This window comes from Saccopteryx leptura, chromosome 6, assembly GCF_036850995.1.
Source record: "Saccopteryx leptura isolate mSacLep1 chromosome 6, mSacLep1_pri_phased_curated, whole genome shotgun sequence".
Lineage (NCBI taxonomy): Eukaryota > Metazoa > Chordata > Mammalia > Chiroptera > Emballonuridae > Saccopteryx > Saccopteryx leptura.
The window spans coordinates 8,830,285-8,851,535 of record NC_089508.1 but is presented as its reverse complement, the minus strand read 5'-3'; the positions used below and the strand labels follow the sequence as shown (position 1 = coordinate 8,851,535).

The 21,251-nt window shown below is 46.0% G+C and overlaps 1 protein-coding gene across 1 annotated transcript in view; it reads left to right on the top strand.

Annotated features, from left to right (window-relative positions):
- The window catches only part of AK7 (adenylate kinase 7), a 54,019-nt gene extending 33,051 nt beyond the window's left edge, over positions 1 to 20,968 (top strand). Inside the window, exons 11-18 of the mRNA XM_066343170.1 lie at positions 151 to 279; positions 1,343 to 1,469; positions 8,367 to 8,495; positions 8,676 to 8,744; positions 14,235 to 14,432; positions 17,432 to 17,652; positions 18,242 to 18,400; positions 19,087 to 20,968. Of these exons, the coding sequence (XP_066199267.1) occupies positions 151 to 279; positions 1,343 to 1,469; positions 8,367 to 8,495; positions 8,676 to 8,744; positions 14,235 to 14,432; positions 17,432 to 17,652; positions 18,242 to 18,400; positions 19,087 to 19,125 (1,071 nt within the window). The 3' untranslated portion in view covers positions 19,126 to 20,968. The remainder of the gene's footprint in view (positions 1 to 150; positions 280 to 1,342; positions 1,470 to 8,366; positions 8,496 to 8,675; positions 8,745 to 14,234; positions 14,433 to 17,431; positions 17,653 to 18,241; positions 18,401 to 19,086) is intronic.
- Positions 20,969 to 21,251: the final 283 nt, after the last annotated feature.

Below are 21,251 nucleotides of genomic sequence, written 5' to 3'. Positions count from 1 at the left end.
CCCTGAGTACTCAGAGAAAGCCACTCGAGAGTTAGCCTTATAGGATCCCGAGGCTCAGAAAGGCACGCCTCTGAGACAGCAAACCCTCCATCTAGCTACGGGTCGTGGTCGTGCGGGGCGCACTAGCTGATCTTCAGTGTCCTATTGCAGCCCGTTAAGCTGTGCATCCTCGGTCCTCCCGCTGTGGGGAAAACCAGCATCGCTGAAGTATTGGCCAAGTACTACAAAATCCATCACATCAAGCTGAAGGACGTCATTTCCGAAGCCATTGCAAAGCTGGTATCTCTCTTAACAATTTGATTGGGAATTTTTTTGTTGTTGTTTTTTCTGAAGTGAGAAGCGGGAAGGCAGAGAGACAGACTCCCACATGCACCCGACCAGGGGGTGGTGCTCTGCCCCTCCGGGGCGCTGCTCTGCTTCACCCAGAGTCATTCTAGTGCCTGAGGCAGAGGCCATGGAGCCATCCTCAGCACCCAGGCCAACTTTGCTCTAATGGAGCCTTGGCTGCGGGAGGGGAAGAGAGAGACAGAGAGGAAGGAGAGGGGGAGGGGTGGAGAAGCAGATGGGCGCTTCTCCTGTGTGCCCTGGCCAGGAATCAAACCTGGGACTTCCACATTCCAGGCCTGACCACTGAGCAAACCGGCCAGGGCCTGGGAAGTTTTATATTTTAAACAAGACTTTTCTTAGTTGTGTGATAAAGAGCCACTGTTTTTACATGGCATCTTACAAAGAGATTTGTCACTTTTGTTGGATTTTGTTGTTGGTCCCGCTCATAGAAGCACTGAATCCACAGTGTTTTTCTCGAAGAGATGAAAGCATGGGTTGCTCTTGATATTTTTTAAAATTATTTGATTTTTAATTTTAATTTTTTATTGATTTTAAAGAGAGGAAGGAAGAGAGAGGATGAGAGACAGGAACATCAATCTGTTCCTGTATGTGCCCTGACCAGGGATCGAACTGGCAACCTCTGTGCTTCCGGACGATGCTCTAACCAACTGAGCCATCCGGCCAGGGCTGCCCTTGAAACTTAGTCTGTCTCCAGCTAAGATATATTCCTCAAAATATATCTTGTATTCTCACTGTTGACTGGAACCTTTTACTAATTAAAAAAAAAACTCTTGATATACACTTCTCAGGATATTATCAGACAGTTTATTTATAAGATGCTTTTTTTTTTTTTTAAAGAAAGGCTTTATTTTCTTAGAGCAGTTTTAGGTGCACAGCAAAACTGAGAGGCAGAATCAGAGATTTCCCGTATGCCCCTGCCCCTCCCATGGCAGATGGTGAGGGAGAGCAGGGCAGCAGCCAACGGCGGGGGGCGGGGGGTCCCTGTCGTGTGCAGGAGGCGGTCGTGGCCCTTAAGTACGGAGCGGAGGGAGAAGAAGGGGATGAGGAGGAAGAGGAGGAGAACGTGTACGAGGCACAGGAGCTCTTGGATAGCATCAAGGAGAGCATGGAGCAGAATGCAGGTAGCGCCCACCAGGGAGCGGGCTGGCCTTGCTAATGGTCGGTTTTCATTTCTTTGTGTTTGTGTTTAATTTTTCCATTGATTTGAGAGAAAGAGATGGGGGGGAGAGAGAGAGAGAGAGAGAGAGAGAGAGAGGGAGAGAAGCATCAGTTCGGTCCACCTAGCTGTTCCATTTAGCTGTGTGCTCATTGGCTGCTTCTCACACGTGCGGTGACTGCGGTCAAACCTGCGACCTCTGGCACATGGGGGTGGGGGGTTGACACTCTATCCACTGAGCCACCTGGGCAGGGCACAGTGGTTTTTGTTTTTGTTTTTTATTTCTACAGGTAGACAGCACAACACTTTTATTTTTTATTTTTTTGTTGTTCTTTTTTTTTTTTTTTTTTGTATTTTTCTGAAGCTAGAAACGGGGAGAGACAGTCAGACAGACTCCTGCATGCGCCCGACCGGGATCCACCCGGCATGCCCACCAGGGGCGACGCTCTGCCCACGAAGGGGCGATGCTCTGCCCCTCCGGGGCATCGCTCTGCCGCGACCAGAGCCACTCCAGCGCCTGGGGCAGAGGCCAAGGGGCCATCCCCAGCGCCCGGGCCATCCCTGCTCCAATGGAGCCTTGGCTGCGGGAGGGGAAGAGAGAGACAGAGAGGAAGGAGGGGGGGGGGGGTGGAGAAGCAAATGGGCGCTTCTCCTATGTGCCCTGGCCGGGAATGGAACCCGGGTCCCCCGCACGCCAGGCCGACGCTCTACCGCTGAGCCAACCGGCCAGGGCCACAACACTTTTATTTTTAAATTTATTTTGTTTTTCTAATTTGGTCTGTGAGTCTTTTTGGTTTCATTTCTTTGTTATAAAAGACTGCCTTTTTTTTTTTTTTTTTTTTTTGCTATTATAAGTACAGAAATTATGACAACCACAAAGGAGTTTCATTTATAATCTCTCTCTTCTCCCACCCCAGAAAAAAAAAGAAGTCACCATTAATATTTTGGTGGTTGATCAAAGGATGGGAAAGAACTACCCAAGTTAAAAAATAAAATCAAATAAACCAACTGTGTAGTCACAAATATTGTATAAGCATCAAAAATCATTAATTAAGCCCTGGCCTGTTGGCTCAGTGGTAGAGCGTCAGCCTGGCGTGCAGGAGTCCGGGTTTGATTCCCGGCCAGGGCACACAGGAGAAGCGCCCCTCTGCTCTCCACCCCTCCCCCTCTCCTTCCTCTCTGTCTCTCTCTTCCCCTCCCGCAGCCAAGGCTCCAATGGAGCAAAGATGGCCCAGGCGCTGGGGATGGCTATGTGGCCTCTGCCTCAGGCGCTAGAATGGCTCTGGTTGCAACAGAGCGACGCCCCGGATGGGCAGAGCATCGCCCCCTGCTGGGCGTGCCAGGTGGATCCTGGTCGGGCGCATGCGGGAGTCTGTCTGACTGCCTTCCCATTTCCAACTTCAGAAAAATACAAAAAAAAATCATTAATTAAAAAGCAAAGGACAAACTAGGAGAAAATACTTGCCACCAATATGACAGAGTTAGTGTCCTTAATATATAAAATACTCAGGCAAACTAATAAGAAAATCATTAAATTCTTAATAGAAAAAAAATTAATGAATAACCTGGACCCATAATCAATGCTGCAAGAAATACATAGAAATCAATGGGAACATATTCCTACTCATGTTTGGACATAAGAAACATACAAACATGTAGAGATTTTTATTTATTTATTTTTTTGTATTTTTCTGAAGTTGGAAACGGGGAGGCAATCAGACAGACTCCCGCATGCACCCAACCGGGATCCACCCGGCATGCCTACCAGGGGGCGATGGTCTGCCGATCTCGGGCGTCGCTCTGTTTACGACCAGAGCCATTTTAGCACCTGAGGCAGAGGCCAGGGAGCCATCCTCAGCACCCAGGCCAACTTTGCTCCAATGGAGCCTTGGCTGCGGGAGGGGAAGAGAGAGACAGAGAGGAAGGAGAGGGGGAGGAGTGGAGAGGCAGATGGGTGCCTCTCCTGTGTGCCCTGGCCGGGAATCGAACCCAGGACTCCTGCACGCCAGGCCGACGCTCTACCACTGAGCCAACCGGCCAGGGCTGTAGAGAATTTTTATAAGACTTTTAGCCAAATTGAGGACATGTGCTGAGGCGCAGGATCCCAAATGCTCCGGAGAATGACAGCGTGCGGCTTCCTTTATGCATCTGCAATGAAGGGGAGGACCGAAGGGAGATTACATGAAGGTGGGGGGAAGCGAGGCGAGGACTCGGTTACAGGACAGTGAACAAAGTTATGTGCTCCCTTGAGGGTGAATACCCCCCTTCAGGTGGTTACTTCTGACGTGTCAGCCTAGGTGCACACGAACAATGGGGTGGCCACGCTTAAAACCTTTCACTGAAAAGTTGTGTTCCTGGAGCATGACTGCCCACCGTGACCTGCCCAGTTAGGGGTTCATGATCAATCACCCTGCGGTGTTACTTTCCATATAGAAACCCCCCTTTTTTTCATCCATACTCACCTGGTAATTTTAACCAGTTGAACAAATTCATCACAGTCAAGTGTCACTATCAACTCAAAATCTAGACTCATTTTTTTTTCCCCACCCTGCTATGGAATTTAAGGCTGGTCCCACTGCAACCCCAAGATAGTAAGTAAGTGGCCTCATTGTTTATTCATGCTTTAAGAAGTCCATTCAAATACATACACACAAACTGGGCTTTGAACTGAGATGTTTCTAAGGGAGCTTGCTACCAAGCCGGAAAACCATCAGTTAGCAGTTATTAGAAAAACAAAACCACTTCATTTTTATACTTTGACAGCTGAGTTCCTCCATCAAGCTGGTTATGCTAGTATCGTCTGCAGACTAGTCCAATCGCGGGGACCCTTGTGCAACGGAGAGTTTCTCCCTTACCGTCTTTATCACACACATTTGGTTTCTTGTCTCTGTTTACCTCTCCCATCTTGCTAGTGGCTGTTGCTGATCCCCAGGGTTGGACTGGAGCAAGAGGGACTTAGGGGACTCTGGCCCATTAACTCAGTTGGTTAGAATGTTGTCCCGAAACGCTAAGGTTGTGGGTTCAATCCCCTGTCAAGAAATATACAGGAAGAGACCAATGAATGCATGACTAAGTGGACATGAACACCCCACCCCTCCCCTTTCTCCCTTCCTCTCTGTCTGTCTAAAAATCAATCAATTAAACAAATAAAAAAGGAGGTAGAGAAGGACAGAGATGTAAACTGGCCTTGGGTGACAGGTGGCCTGAGTGCTTGCTGCTCCTTGCTGGTGTGCTTTCACGGGCCACTGAGGATGCGCCTTCCTTACCCTGAGGCACTGCTCCTGAGTGCCCTCCCCACCTTCTGGCCCTCCACCCTTTTGTCTTCCAGGTGGCCCTTCCCAGCTACTCACCTTCAGTGACCCTTGCCCCTCCACTCCCTCCTTCCCCCAGGCTGCGCCTATCTGTTTTCAGTGGTGGAGACAATGGCTTTGTTAGCATACTCCAAGTGTCCACTTATACCAGCAGGCATTTCTGCCTTGGTCCCTGCTTTGATGTGGGCCACGCTGGGAGAAAATGGGATTTCGAGGCCTAGAGAGTGTCCTTAGAGGGAAGGAAGGTGTGCAGAAAACACAGACTGATGCTTTGCCATGTACCACTGCCCCTGCCTCACCCGGGGGAAGCTGGGAGGTGCTGTCCCAGTTTAGTCTCAGAGTCCTGGTGCCCACCATCTGGGGAAGAGGAAAAAACCAACATAAGACATTCCATGGTGGGCACACCTGTGGAAGGACATCTGGCCAGGCCACATTAAAGGGGGCGGAGCACTTGAGATCTTGCTTCCTGAGATGTCATCAATTTGACTCAAAGTCTTATAAAAATTTTCTTAAAAACATAAAAAATAAAGGGTAGATGACAGGGATGTTTAGGAATCCACAGGTGTGCGTGGCCATGTGTACGTGCACTCTAAGCCTGGGGTGTAAGGACAGAAAGTGGGCGCTGGGGTAGCGAATGAGGCCACCCCAGAAGAGAGGCAAGAACCAGATGAGACAAACACTGGGCAATATTTTTTGACAGAGACTTACAGAATAAGTCTTCGCAAGGACCCAAAAGTCTGATCCAAGGACGTCATGTAACAGGATGGTGTGATGTATCCACTGTACCTCTGCTTTCTCACTCCTAAACTCCAAGGGCCCTTCTTTTGCTTCTGTAACCTGGCTCCTGAGCCACGCAGCCCAACTGGCTCACTTTTCTATCTCTGTAATTTTCTAAATCGGCTTTCTTTAATAATTTGAAAAAAAATTTTTTTTAAATAAGCCAAGGTTTTTAGGGGTGGAAGGCGGATTTCTGAGTATGTGCCTTTGCTTTACCAAGGAAGCCTTTGGAAATGGAAAGTAGAGTGCTTAAATGGCACCTGTCTTTGAATATTAGCAAATCCCTTGACAAAAAAATTTGTTCTTATGTCTTTGCATCATTGTGAGCCTTACTGGGAAGTAATGTCGGATCATTTTGAAAAATTTCATTATGTTAAATAACACTTTTGATTATGTTTTATCTCGGCCATAATATTTAAATTTCTGAAAGACAGTTATTTTCTGAATCAGTTACTTACTACTTAACGATCAGTGTGACAATGAAATGTAGAAGATAGGAGAGATGTTTTGATTAGGTCATTTTATTGTCATTAATAAAGTGATAAAAAGAGGCCAAACACTATTTATTTTATCTTATAGAAACATGATAAACTGGAAGTGTAGTACTACCCTAGAAACAGTTTAGAGATCAATTTCTAGAACTTGCCAGACTCACATCACCATAATAATGTATATATAAAGCAATGTATGGGCAGGGCCTTGTTTTAGAAATGATAGCTGATCAATAATTATGATAAAATAATAAATGGATATTGTCTGTGAAGAGGGAGAAAATTTCCCCTATCCTCCTAGGTTCTTTCGGTTGGTCTAATTAAATCACCATGAGGCTGACCTGTGGTGGCGCAGTGGATAAGGTGTCCACCTGGAACACTGAGATCACCAGTTCAAAACCCTGGACTTGCTGGGTCAAGGCACATATGAGAAGCAACTTATAAATTGATGCTTCCTACTTCTCCCTTCATCCCTGCCTTTCTCTCTCTCTCCTCTCTCTAAAATCAATAAATAAAATCTTTTTCAAAAATCTACATGAGACAGATTAGAAAGAGAAAATGACCATATTTAATTACATATGTACATGGGAACAGCCATATACATGAGAGAGTCAGAGACCACGTGCACATGAGAGACACAGACAGAAAGGGAAAATGAGGACGATACAACATTCTGAGCTAGGGATAAGGTTCCGAGGGGAGGAAGAGCATTTACAGGACGATAAGAAAAGCCGATGTTCGGTAATTAGTAGTTTGTCTACCATACAGATAGGTAAAATAAAAAATATATATTTCTGATGATAACTCTTATTATAAGCAAGGCCTCTAGTTTAAAGGAGAGAGAAAATTTTTCCTTGAACTCAAAAAGTCTCAATTGCCTTAAGTTCAAAATAATTCACAGGTAAAAGTGCACATTTTGGGGAGGCCTGTTCTGAACCCCTACATCTTTAATGACTGCGCCGTTTTATTTATTTATTTATTTGTTTGTTTATTTATTTATTTTTTGTATTTTTCTGAAGCTGGAAACGGGGAGGCAGTCAGACAGACTCCCGCATGCGCTGGACTGGGATCCACCCGCACGCCCACCAGGGGCGATGCTCTGCTCATCTGGTTGCTCTGTTGCAACCTGGGCCAGTCTAGCACCTGAGGCAGAGGCCATGGAGCCATCCTCAGCGCCCGGGCCAACTTTGCTCCAATGGAGCCTTGGCTGCGGGAGGAGAAGAGAGAGACAGAGAGGAAGGAGAGGGGGAGGGATGGAGAAGCAGATGGGCGCTTCTCCTGTGTGCCCTGGCTGGGAATCGAACCCGGGACTCTTGCAAGCCAGGCCGACGCTCTACCACTGAGCCAACCGGCCAGGGCTGACTACGCCATTTTAGAACAAACTCACTCCTCCCCATCCTCCCTAGGCAATTGCAGTGGCCAAGGCTTGAGAGGGACCTGCCCAGGGGACCAAGGTCAAAAATGCCATTTGGACTGGAAAAGACAAGGACAGGGAATTGGGGAGGCATGACATTTTCTGCCGCTTTATAATTAAGTTTATTTTCTTGAATTTGAAGTTTTTTTAAATTATTTTTTTTTATTTATTCATTTTAGAGGAGAGAAAGAGAGAAAGAGAGAGAGAGAGAGAGAAGGGGGGGAGGAGCAGGAAGCATCAACTCCCATATGTGCCTTGACCAGGCAAGCCCAGGGTTTCGAACCGGCAACCTCAACAGTCCAGGTCGACGCTTTATCCACTGCGCCACCACAGGTCAGGCCATTTTCTGCCGCTTTAAAGAGGATGGTGCTCTTGGGGCTCCAGTCAAGTCTGGTTTTTATTCAAATGCATCAAATGCTTGCTGAGCACCTACTGGCATGTGCCAGCAACACACATGCATACAACCTCCACTCACCCAACGGAAGCATTTACCGTTACGTAGGAAAGTGACGGAGGTATAATATCAAATCAGAACTGAGCGGACCTACTGTCGAGTGGGAATGCACTGGATTTCTCCACTTACTCCGTAATCAGCTGTCCCCGGAAGCTGTGGCCACAGCGGACAGTCTGGAGATGCGGACGTCAGCATTTGTTTCTGTTCCTCCTTGGAGACGAGCTCATTGGGGTCTCCTACTTTGTTGTGCATTAGAATTCATGTGTTGTGTTTGAGACCCAAAACCACGTATTTTTCACTGTGATGAAAAACATAAGGGATTTGCAAAAGCAACTTTGACTACGGGATAATTTTTCAGATGACTATAGGAATGTGTCTCTACAATAATATATATATATTTTTTTCTTTTTATTAGGCCGACTGGAAGATCAATATATAATTCGATTTATGAGAGAAAAGCTAAAATCTATGCCTTGCAGGAACCAAGGTTTCATTTTGGATGGGTTCCCAAAGACCTACGATCAAGCCAAAGACGTGTTCAGCCGTGAGTCTGAGCGCTCCCTCTGCTCTGAAGAGTTACATTCTGTCAGGTTGTGACTTTACAGGGCAGAGCAATAGTCACCCAGTCAAAATTAGTGACTGCTAGTTAAAAGAGTTTAATTTTTTAGCTATCCACGGTAATAATATGTAATAAACAGGACAATGTACCTTTTGTTTTTATTAGAAGAAGAAGACGAGGAGGAGGAAGAAATCAGAGGCAAAATGTTTCCCTTTGATAAATTAACCATGCCTGGTAAGTTTAAAATATTTCTGCAAGGTCCTGTTTCAAGAACTGCCACTTGATAGCTCTTTTGTACCAGAATTATCTCTTTAATGTTACTAAAGTAGATTTATTTTTTAGGGGAAAAAAAAATTTAAATGATACACTTTAAAATCAAATTTCCAAACTAAGGAGTGCATTGGGGGTAAATATTTGTGCTATTCAAGTTCTCTGAGAATGTCTATCTCTGCTGCTCCCTCCGATAACAAAGCCTGACTTCTGAGTCAGCTGGCGAGACCCCCAGGGACTGGATCCCTGCCACCCCTACTTGTTCCGGGGGCCGGCGATGCCGTCACCTCTACCAGGAGGCGTTCAGAATCCAGAACTGAGACTGGGCAGGGGAAAGAGGCTTGTCGGCACCCTGTGAACTCCACGGGCGAATTTCTCCGATCACGTATTTACACAGAGATTTCACAAGAGAAGCATAAACAACTTATTCCGCGAAAAAGGAGCTGCTGAGCAACTGGCAGGCATGTCTTCTGACCTTGCCATGAACTCTCAAACGTTTTCCTCTCTTTTCTTAAAAAAAAAAAGAAAAAAAGAAAAAAAAATCAGTTTGCATGAGGTGTAATCATAGGAGATGATTTTTGCCTGTATGGTAAATGCAAGCTATTTTCTCTCTTTCTTTCTTTTTCTTTTTCTTTTTGTATTTTTCCAAAGTGAGAAGCAGAGGGGATGCAGACAGACAGACTCCCGCGTGCACCTGACAAGGATCCACACGGCATGCCCACCAAAGGGCGATGCTCTGCCCATCTGGGGCATTGCTCTGCTGCAACCGGAGCCATTCTAGCGCCTGAGGTGGAGGCCATGGAGCCATACTCAGCGCCCGGGCCAACTTTGCTCCAATGGAGCCTTGGCTGCAGGAGGGGAAGAGAGAGAGAGAGAGAGGAAGGAGAAGTGGAAGGGTGAAGAAGCAGATGGGCGCTTCTCCTGTGTGCCCTGGCTGGAAATCGAACCCGGGACTTCCACACGCCCGGCCGACGCTCCACTGCTGAACCAACCGGCCAGGGCCAATACAAGCTATTTTCAACAGCTTAGTACCGGGTTGTGTTGCAGAGAGGTAGAATCCCCTCAACCCCGCCACTCTTCTTTAGTTCTTACAGCTGGACTAATAATAAAATAATGAAATTGACATAAGACTCCATTAACAGGAGAAACACCAACTTTTATATATGGACAGAGAAGAATCATCATATGATGCTTCAGATCCTAAAAAGAGCCTCAAAGAAAAAAAAATCAAACCAGGCACTTTTTAATACTTTTTCAGACAAAGAAACAATGAACTGATGAGAAATTGACAGAAGAAAGTTAGTGGTCAGCAAAAAGGAATCTAAGCAAGTTGTGGGTCTTCCTCTCAGGAACCTGAACAGGACCAGGCTTGAGCTGTGACTGGCCACTGGCGAGGGCGTCACACACACACACACACACACACACACACACACACACACCCCGGGGCTCTCTGAGCTCTGTGATAAGGTTGTCTCTCGGGAGGGTGCCGGTCACATGGCAGAGTTATCTCCGCTCTTAGGGGGACCGAGAGGTCAGGGTTTTCTTCTTGCACAGTTTTTTAAAGCAACTTTAATTCCAAATGATCGATCTGCCACTGTGGGTTATCTTGGGGTGGGCTGTCCTGGGCCCCGAGAGCTGTTACTCAGAAGGGACTGTTCACTCGTGTCAAAGTCCCCAAGAAAGTCAGTTCACGGCTGTAACCCTCTCCTCCTCTTGGTCAAGGCAGAGCTTCCGAGGAGGCCTGTGGAAGCCCTGAGACCCCCAGCGGCAGCCGTCCTCAGGGATGGGGGTTCATGGCAGCAACACGAAAGGGGTGGGTTGTCTCACATTCCCCCTTTGTTTATGTATTTGCTTCAGAAAAGGTTAGCAAGTGAACTCCATTACTCTAAATAACCGGGTCTGTCCAGTTTATGAGAGTTTATCACTTCTGGGCTCTATTCATTCGCTGCAGACCTCGTCATAAACCCTCATGTTCTCGCTGAGACATGAATAGATAAGATTCAGCTCAGGGAACCGCCCGTCCTGCCCCAGGCAGCTCAGGAGGTGTGGGCTTGCTCCTTGACCCTCCCCACTACCCTGCGAGGTGGGGATTACTCCCGTGTTTGCCCTTCCTGAAGGGACTTATCCAAGTCCACTTCGCTGGTAAACGGGAAGGCTCTTAGACTCATTCCCAGGAGCTTCCCGCTCCACGGCCTCCTCACCATGGAATCAGTGAGAGCCCTCCACAAGATAAAGAAATGGAAACAGAGCTAAAATGACGAATGCTTTGTAAAACCTAGCTAGCCTTGGGAAGGGCAGCCTCCCCCTAGCTCGATAAGGCCCCCACAAGACGTCGAAACACCGTAAGATACCTAAAATAACATGATTAATACCAGCACCCGCGCTTGATTTGAACGATAGCACATTTGAATGGATGCTAACCAAGTCTTGGGGGTAAATCATTGCATTTTACCTCTGCTGCCTGCACATATCCAGTTTGACTGTTTTCAGATTTCTTAGTTGAAAGAGACAAATTTAAAGTTGTACTTACCTGATAAATATGGAAACATTTGTTAAAACTTAGATTTTCACATGACTCCAGAGAGCCACATACAGTGACCTCTTTGTTTTGAACAATCTAACCAAGCAGAAATCTACTACTCACCGTCCACGGTTAGCCAGCGCAAGAGAAGTGTGCGTTCTGAATAATTATCTCAAGCTACTGCAAAATGCTGACGTTCTTCCTGAGTCGTAAAAGGACCTCAAAAAATATACCATCTAGCCCTGGCTGGTTGGCTCAGCGGTAGAGTGTCGGCCTAGCGTGCGGAGGACCCGGGTTCCATTCCCGGCCAGGGCACATAGGAGAAGCGCCCATTTGCTTCTCCACCCCCCCCTCCTTCCTCTCTGTCTCTCTCTTCCCCTCCCGCAGCCAAGGCTCCATTGGAGCAAAGATGGCCCGGGCGCTGGGGATGGCTCCTTGGCCTCTGCCCCAGGCGCTAGAGTGGCTCTGGTCGCAATATGGTGACGCCCAGGATGGGCAGAGCATCGCCCCCTGGTGGGCAGAGCGTCGCCCCTGGTGGGCGTGCCGGGTGGATCCCGGTCGGGCGCATGCGGGAGTCTGTCTGACTGTCTCTCCCTGTTTCCAGCTTCAGAAAAATGAAAAAAAAAAAAAAGAAAAAAAAATATATACCATCTAGTGGGAGATATATTTTATCATATTAAAATCCTTTGAACATTGGAAGCCAAGTATATCACTCATTATTCACAATATTTGATTAACTAGAATCTTCCATCTCCCCATATTGGAAGAAAGATACAGCATTATATTTTGAAATTCGCAGATTTTTAAAGAGGAATTATAAAATCTTGACCTAGATAACTGACATCATGGAGCTTAGATTTAATTTCCAATAAATTTATTGACATAATTTCTATTTAAGTACTATACCAGCATTTGGGGTCCAGCTATCTCCTTTTCTTTTTTCTTTTTTTAAGTTATTTATTTATTTATTTATTTAATATTTATTTAGAGAGGAAAGGGAGAGACAGAGAGAGAGAGAGAGAGAGAGAGAGAGAGAGGAGAGGAGAGACAGAGAGAGAGAAGGGGGGGAGGAGCTGGAAGCATCAACTCCCATATGTGCCTTGACCAGGCAAGCCCAGGGTTTCGAACCGGCGACCTCAGCATTTCCAGGTCGACGCTTTAACCACTGCGCCACCACAGGTCAGGCCTATCTCCTTTTCTTTTTAAAACATAGCTTGGACCAAACATGAGCATCTAAATTAAATGACCCTGGCTGGGTGGTTCAGTTAGAGCATCATCCCGATACACCAAGGTTGTGGGTTCAATACCCAGGCAGGGCACATACAAGAGACAACCAATGAATGCATGGTGTATCTCTCTCTTTCCTTTCCTATCTCTCTAAAATTAATATAAAATAAATAAATTAAATTAAATTAGGTCAGAATAGTGGTGGCATCAGACTATGATTATGAATTTACAGGATCTATTCCACAAGCTCTGTCCTCAACGTTAATTTTCACTGTTAACACACAAAGCAGACAATGTTCACATATGTTCCCTATGCTCCACGGGCACATCCTGCTCTGAGCTCTGCACTTAATAGTTTTCTTGCTCATTCAAGAGAGCATATTAGTCTTGACTCGTGGTAGCACAGTGGATAGAGCCTCAACCTACAATGCTGAGGACTCAGGTTTGAAATCCCGAGGTCACTGGCTTGAGTGCAGGCTCGTCTATAAACATGATTCCCACGATCACTGGCTTGAACCCAAAGGTTGCTGGCTTAAAGCCCAAGGTCGCTGGCTTGAGCCCAAGGTCGCTGGCTTGAGCAAGAGGTCACTGGCTTGGCTGGAGGCCCTACAGTCAAGGCACATATGAGAAGCAATCAATGAACAACTAAAGTGCCACAGCTACGAGTTAGTGCTTCTCATCTCTCTCTCTCTCTTCCTGTCTGCCTGTCTCTTTTTCTCTCTCTTTAAAAAAAATAAATAAAATAAGAAAGCATATTAGAATGCAATTAAATGAGAATGGCATTATTATGTAGCAAACCAATACAATTTTAAATAAGAATTAAATCATTCCCAAGCTTCACCAGGCCCTGACAGGTAACTAGTTATTTGCCATGCCATGTCTGCTGGCCGTATGCTGACCAGTGTGCTGTGGTGAGGACATCTGAGAAGAGTAACTCGCCTAGAAAGTTAATGTCACTGACCTGCACCTTCACCAGCCATTCATTCATTCACTCAACAAATATCCACTGAACTTACACTAGATGCTGAAGAAACAGCTGCTTTCATGGTTCAAAAGAAGATCACAGGTGGGTGAAATGACATCGTCATTAATATGATCCACGTGTGAAAACATAGATGCATGCTGACCACGTTGTACTGGATATAGATGTTTCACAGCCCGCGGCATGAAGGGAGGACCACAGTGCACCATGGAAAAATAAAACCTCAAGGAGAGTTCTCATTTTTGGTAATTTGGCAAGTCAGCCATTAAAGCATTTGCTTATAGCCGCCGGTTTCTTTGGAGATTGACTGGGAGGCTGATGATAGTTACCACGGGGTTATCAGAGACTTGCTATTTGTAACTTCTGCTGCTTTTATTAAAGGGAGGGAAAAAAGGAAAGAAGGGAGGGAGGGAGGGAAGGAGAGAGGAAGGAAGGAAAGGGAAGGAAGGAAGGAAGGAAGGAAGGAAGGAAGGAAGGAAGGAAGGAAGGAAGGAAGGAAGGAAGGAAGGAGGGAGGGAGGGAGGGAGGGGGGAGGGAGTTTAAGAAAAATAATAGATTCCCACAAATACCAACTAGTCGGGCCTCAGAGGGTTGTCTCTGAGAATGTTCCTCATGAGCAACATGAGGTCCTGGCTGCCAACCAGAGGTTTTCCTGTCTACGAGCACCTGCTGGTTAGTGACCCACATCGTCCCGGTTAACTCAGGAGCCTCTCCTTCTCCCCAGAATTCGTGTGCGCGCTGGACGCCTCCGATGAGTTCCTGAAGTTCCGGGTGATGAATCTGCCCGAGAGCCTGGTGGCGGGCACCCACTACAGCCAGGACCGCTTCCTGCGCGTCCTGAGCAACTACCGGGACGTCAACACCGAGGATGAGACGGTCCTCAACTACTTCGATGAGTTTGAAATCCACCCGATACATATTGGTATGAAATGAAGTCAGGGGTCATGTGAATGTGCACAGCCACCACCAAGTGTCAGGACCCCCCCCACACCACCACCAGCCAACCCCAGAGCAAGGCGACGGTAGGGGGGGGGAGGGTGGGAGAGTTGGGAAGTCACAGGATGAACAGGGCACTTCTCCTGGGGAGTCCTCCTGGAGGGCGTGGTGGGGGAGTGTTACTGTTATATAGAAACATATATTATGAAATGGAATACCAACATTTTAAAAGGTATTTCAAAGAAACGTGTTTGCTGCCGGCTGCTCTGGGCCATTCCCCCAGCTTCCTTGGGGACAGCATGTCAGTTGTCATAGCTGTTTCCACTTCCCTTGGCTTAGTGAACCCCTCAAATTCCTTTCTGCTGAGCTAGAAACCTGACACTTCCTCCTTTGTTGAGAAAAGTCCTGGCTTGGTGGGAGCTTAGTGGCCAGGCTGATTTCTAGGGCCCCCCGAGGCCTCTCTTAACCCCCCTCCCAAGAGCCAGATGGGGCAACATCTGGACCCTGAAGTATTGGGAGGCTTAGAGCTAATTCCAGTTCTGGCTCTGGCTCGGTTTTCTCATCTGGGAAACAGGAGAATAACCCCTGGCTTGTACAGTTCTTCCAAATGGTAGAGAGAAGAGATAGGAAGTGTCCAGCACACGGAAGGAGTCCAGCTAGTGGTGATTTTGTTTTTACTACCAACACTAAGGCATAAAATGGCCTATTGAGAAATGACAAGGTAACACTGCTTATTAACCTGCACGTTCATCTCCGTTTTGCACCCTCAGAAGTGATTGGGTTTTGCCCTCCTCTGACTGTGTCTGTGCATATTGGATATATTTTATATATTTCCTGTGTAAAGCTAAGGACTTGACATCTGCTAATATGAAAAGTCCTTTACCCTATTTAATTAGAGAACTAGGAAAAAAATGATGAGCAAATTTCACAAAAATAGCAATTGTCATCTTTTCAGTAAAACCCCAGAAATTATTTATGGAAAGATCGGGAGAGCCCCAGGGAGGAACGTTGAGAGACGCAGAAAGGAAGGGTGGAGAGAAGGTATGGCCGTGGGGCTCCCGTCTCCTCCCGTGCCCAGCAGGCACCAGCAGCCTTATCTCCACGCTGACAACTGGGAGAGAAACACAAGCAAAGCGGAGAAACTATCACAGGAGGGCGTGGGGGAGGGTTCAAGGTCAGGAACCTGTGTGGGGGAGGGTGTCAAGGTCAGGAACCTGTGTGGGGGAGGGTGTCAAGGTCAGGAACGCAGCCCTGGGCGTGGGGGAGGGTGTCAAGGTCAGGAAGGCAGCCCGGCCTCAGAAGGGTCTGGAGCAGCCTGGGAAGAGGCTGGCGCCCGCATCCTCCCTCCGCATCGCTGAACTCCACCTCTGTCTCCTGTCCCTTACCTCTCTCACCCTTTGGACCAGAATCTCTCTCTCCTCTCTGGCTCACGTGGTGGCCTGGGGCAGCCCTACAACCCAGAGTTTCCGTGTTCCCAGGAGCCAAGCCTAGCGCTGGACATGACTTTCAGTCATAATTCCACATTCCAAGAAGGCAGGTCAGAGGCCACGTGGTGCCCGTTTGGCCAGGTGCCCATCCCGCCCCATCCACAGCGCCCCCCCCCCCCCCACACACACACCAGGGTCAGGGCAGAAGTGTTCCTGGGGCAGCACTGCTCTCTGTGAGCCCCTCCTCCAAAAGTGACCCTTCTCAACTATGTTTCAGAGCCCTTTCAAGCACCTCAAGGTTGTAATGACGCTACTAGAGGAAGCAGAAAAAAACATTTAAATGCTAGTAGTGTTGAGGCACCAGCAGAAGTGAGTTTTTGTTTCTGTTTTTGCCCTTTTTTTGGGCTTGCTTCTACCCACTAGTTGATGCACTGGCCCCGGTCTTCCCCTATTCCCGTGTTAGAACCTGGTGGTGCCTGTAGTCTAGGTCAAGGTCATAGTGTGTACACCTGGGGTGGGGGAGGGGAGCACCACCCTGGCTGCGGGGGGTTAGGGGTGGGGGCAGGGTGACAGGTTTCCTGGAAGAAGGCCAGGAGGTTCAAGTTATATAGTGTTTGGGAGAGCCTGAGGGGATACTGAGGCAAAAGTCTTGGTATGTCCAGAATGCTCCTCCTTGGGGGCTTGGAGCATGTGGGGGTTGAATCAAAAGTCCTGGTGTGTCCGGAGCCCCTCCTTGGAGCGGCTTCTCAGCTTTTTGGAATTCCTCTGTCTCAGGGGCAATAGTTCAGTAAGGGTGAGGTCTGACAGATAAGCGGAACATCAAGAGGGCAGTTTGGAATTCACGTATCTATCACTGAGTACCAAAACACACCCATTGCACACCCTTGATGCAGACACTTTCCAAGAAAACCCAAGAAAGAAGGTGGTGTCGAATTTACCAATAAGCCCTTTTTTCTCTTTTTTTTTCTTGGTCCTGATATTTACATGAGTCAGTCTGGAGTTTGGACTTTTTCCTATTCAAGTAGGCTAATTGAAATGGTTAATTTTTTATTAAATATATATAAACTGAAACCATGTTCCAGAATAATTGATTCTCAGAAACAGAAAGCCAGAGAAACCCACCACCGCCCCGGACAGCACCCTGTCCAGCCTCCATCCGACAAGCACAGGACCTCTTCTGGTGAAAACCCCCAGTTGAAGTGCTTCCGTCAAGACTTGCTTGTCTGCTTCCAGGGATGGAGAACTCACTCCATTTGAGGAAGTCCATTCCCCACCCCCATCCATCCACTTAAGTTAACAGTTGACCGTCAGGATGTGAGGACCAGAGCCCAGTCTTTCTTCCTCCTGTTTCCCCGACACGGGTCGGAGGTCTGCCAGGGTGACAAAACATTCTGATCTGTGCTTGCAACTAGAAAAGGAAGCCCCAGGGTGGTCTAACGGACCATCACAAGTTCACGGTGGTGAAGAATCTCCCCCAGATATGGTCTCGGAATATACTGCAGGCAGGCCCAGAATTGAAGTCCTTGTTTATCACCTCTCTCTCTCCCGGTATTTCAAGAGGTAGGAAAACCGGAAGACGCCCAGAACAGACTCACCATCAAACAGCTCATCAGAGAGATTGGGGAGCCTCGAAACTTTGGTTTAACGGATGAAGAAAAGGCAGAAGAGGTGCGGAGGGCGGCGGAGGAACACATGGCCAGGGCGGCAATGGAGGAAGCCAACCGGCAGCAAAAGGAAGCCTTGGAGACTGCAGAGAAGATGGCCCGCTGGGAGGAGTGGGTGAGTGTGCGTGCCTGTGCGCCTGTGTACGCTCCTCCCCCGCACACACAGCAAAGCCATTTGGGACAGCCGCACTCTCCCATCCTGGTATAGAGAACTGTCACAGAAATACCCCAAATAAGTTGTGCTTGTTAGTTTCTTTTTTTTTTTTTTGTGGCAGAGACAGAGGGAGAGTCAGAGAGAGGGACAGATAGGGACAGACAGGAAGGGAGAGAGAGATGAGAAACATTAATTCTTCGTTGCGGTTCCTAAGGTGCCGCAACATGCAACGAAAAACTAATGATTGATGCTTCTCTCTCCGTTCCTGTCTGTCTGTCCCTGTCTATCCCTCTCTCTGATTCTCTCTCTGTCTCTATAAAAAAAAAAAAAAAAGAAGTGAGCATAGGGGTCCAGTTGATTATTTTCTAAATGACTAACCCATTGTCATACACCATTTATATCTATTCTCTGCTGGTCAGAAATGCCATCTTTATAATAACGTGGTGAACATTTATAGCACAGTCTACTTCCAGTACCTTAGGGGGTGAGTCGTGTGAAAGTGTTCTCCCTTTTCTGACTGTTTACCCACCCCTATATGTCCTATCTGCAGAATAAGCGCCTAGAAGAGGTGAAAAGAGAAGAAGCAGAATTACTAGAGGCTCAGTCTGCTCCCCTGAGAAACTATTTAATGACCTACGTTATGCCGACGCTGACGCAGGGGCTGAACGAGTGTTGTAAGATCAGACCGGAGGACCCTGTTGATTTTCTGGTAAGAGCTTGTTATCTTTTTTTTTTTTAATATCAATCTAAAAGTAAAATATACCTAAATGTTAAGCCAGTTGACATAGATAAATTGTGTGTCTGCTATTTCAGAAATAGCCTCTAATACCTTCACAGTTTATATTAAGATTTAAAAACAATTTTTTAAATTGAATTTATTGGGATGACATGTGTTAGTAAAATTATATAGTTTCAAGTGTACAATTCTATAACACATCATCTGCTTATTGTCTTGTGTGTTCACGACCCCAAGTCAAGTTATCCTACTGTCACCGTTTAACCCCTCTCCCCTCTTCTCTCTCCCGCACCTTTCCCTCTGCTGATCACCATACCTTTGTCAGTCTGTCTGTTGCTTAATCCCTTCACCTTTGTGACCCAGCCCACGCCAACTGCCCGCCCCTCTGACAGCTGCTAGTCTGTTCTCTGTATCTATGAGTCTGTTTCTATTTTGTCAATCAGATTCCACACAGAAGTGAAATCTTATGGTATTTGTCTTTCTCTGAAAGGTTTATTTCATTTAGCTATAGTAGGATTTTTATTACTCAAAAAAGTAAAAGATTTTTGTACTTTTATTTTTAAATTATAAATATTAATAGCACAAATACATGACTCATAAATATCCCGTAACACCTCCTAATTGTTGACTTGTTTTTTCTTTCTTTCTCTCACTTATAGGCAGAGTATCTCTTCAAGAACAATCCCGCAACACAGTGACACTGGGAAGACCTCGTGCCGTAACCCCTTCCAGAGCTAGAGATGTCTTCGACATTGTAATTTGAAAAATTGCTTTAAAATATGCTTTCCTAGTTTTTTGAAAATTCTTTCTTTTCCACTGCAAGCAAATATTTTATTAAGTGCAGTCAGTATAAAAATGTTACATGGCAACAAGTGACTACTTCACTTTTCAAAGGTAAATTTGATAAGGTATCTGTGATGTAGCTCGTGGGACAAGCGTTGATTTAATATTTCATTCTTAATCCAAGAAGGCTTCACACTCATGTTTCTAGTAATTTACAGCACTGAGAAAAATCAGACGATACATTATTTGAGCATATAGGGTAATGAATTTACACAATTTGTTATGGCCTAAATGCCAGTGGTATTAGACATGCAAATAAATTAGGATGGTTTATGCTTTGTTGAGTCACACAGTGAGTCAGATGTGATTGTTTTCCACAAGACTGCTTTTTGAGTTTAAGGTCAGTGCCCCAACAAATGAGTCAGAGCACACTGCAAACCTCTTGGTAAAAAAATTCATGTAACAGAATGAATAATTCTAGTACTTATGATAATTAGAGAAGTTGACGAATTATTTTTAACAAACTAACTGTACAGTATAGGCATAAGGAATCAATCCCTACGGTCTCTAAAAATCCTATAATTCTCAGAATTACACCGAGTGAGAAATGTGGTTAGGTTTCTTTTAATGGTATATCTATTTTATCCCTTTAGATAATGTAATCTGAACATAACTATGCTAATTTTTTTATTGTAGTAAAATACACACAACATAAAGTTTACCATTATAACCATGTTAAAGTGTGCGATTCAGTGGCACTGAGTACACTCAGTGTTGGACACTCACCACAACAATCTAGCTCCAGAACATCTTCACCCCAAATGTAAACCCTGTGTTCATTGAGTGGCCACTCCCCATTATCTCTCCCCCCAGCTCCTGGCAACCACTAGTCTGCTTTCTGTCTCTACGGACTTCTCTACTCTGGATATTTTGTATAAACAGAATCATGCACTATGTGGCCTTCTGCGTCTGCCTTCTTTCACTTAGCATACTTTCAAGATCCACCCATGCTGTAGCAGGTATCCGTACTGCCTTCCTTTTTACGGCTGAGTAATATTCCATTGTGGGGCTAGACCACATTCGTTTTAATCATTCATTCGTTGGTGGACATTTGGGTTGTTTCCAACTTTAAATATCGTGACTACAGCTGCTGTGAACATTTGTGTGTGTGTTCTCATTTGAACACCTGTTGTCAATACTTTTGGGTAGAGAGCGAGGAGTGGAATTGCTGTCATTTGGAAGGCAGTTCTATGTTTAACTGATTGAGGAGCTGCCAAACTGTTTTCCACAGTGGCCACATCATTTCACATTCCCAGCAGCAATATAGGAGGATTCTAATTTTTCTGCATCCTTACTAATACTTTGTATTTTGTGTGTGTGTGTTTAATGGTAATGAAGTGTGTATCACATCGTGTCTAAGCATCTCTTCATGTGCTTGCTGGACACTTGTACATCTTCTTTGGAGAAATGTATATTCAAGTCCTTTGCTCATGTTTTATTTGGTTTGTTGGTCTTTTGCTATTAAGGTATAAGAATTCTTTATATTTTCTGGATATAAGATCCATAGCAGTTAAAGATTTACAAATCTTTTCTTCCATTTTGTGGCTTGTCTTTTCATTTTCTTGATGGTCCCCTTTAATGCACAAAAGTTTTAAATTTTGATGACATCCAATTTACCTATTTTTTCTTTTGTTCCTGTGCACTATTTTTAACCCCTATATTTTAATAAAACTACTAAGTAAATAATTTTTTTTTTTTTTACTGAGAGAGACAGAAAAAGAGACACACAGAGAGAGGGACAGACAGGGATAAACAGACAGGAAGGGAGAGAGATGAGAAGCATCAATTCTTCATTGTGACAACTAAGGGTTGTTCATTGATTGCTTTCTCATATGTGCCTTGACCAGGGGGCTACAGCCAAGCCAGTAACCCCTTGCTCAAGCCAGTGACCTTGGGCTTCAAGCCAGCGACATTGGGGTCATGTCTATGATCTCATGCTCAAGCCAGCTACCCTGCGCTCAAGCTGGTGAGATCACGCTCA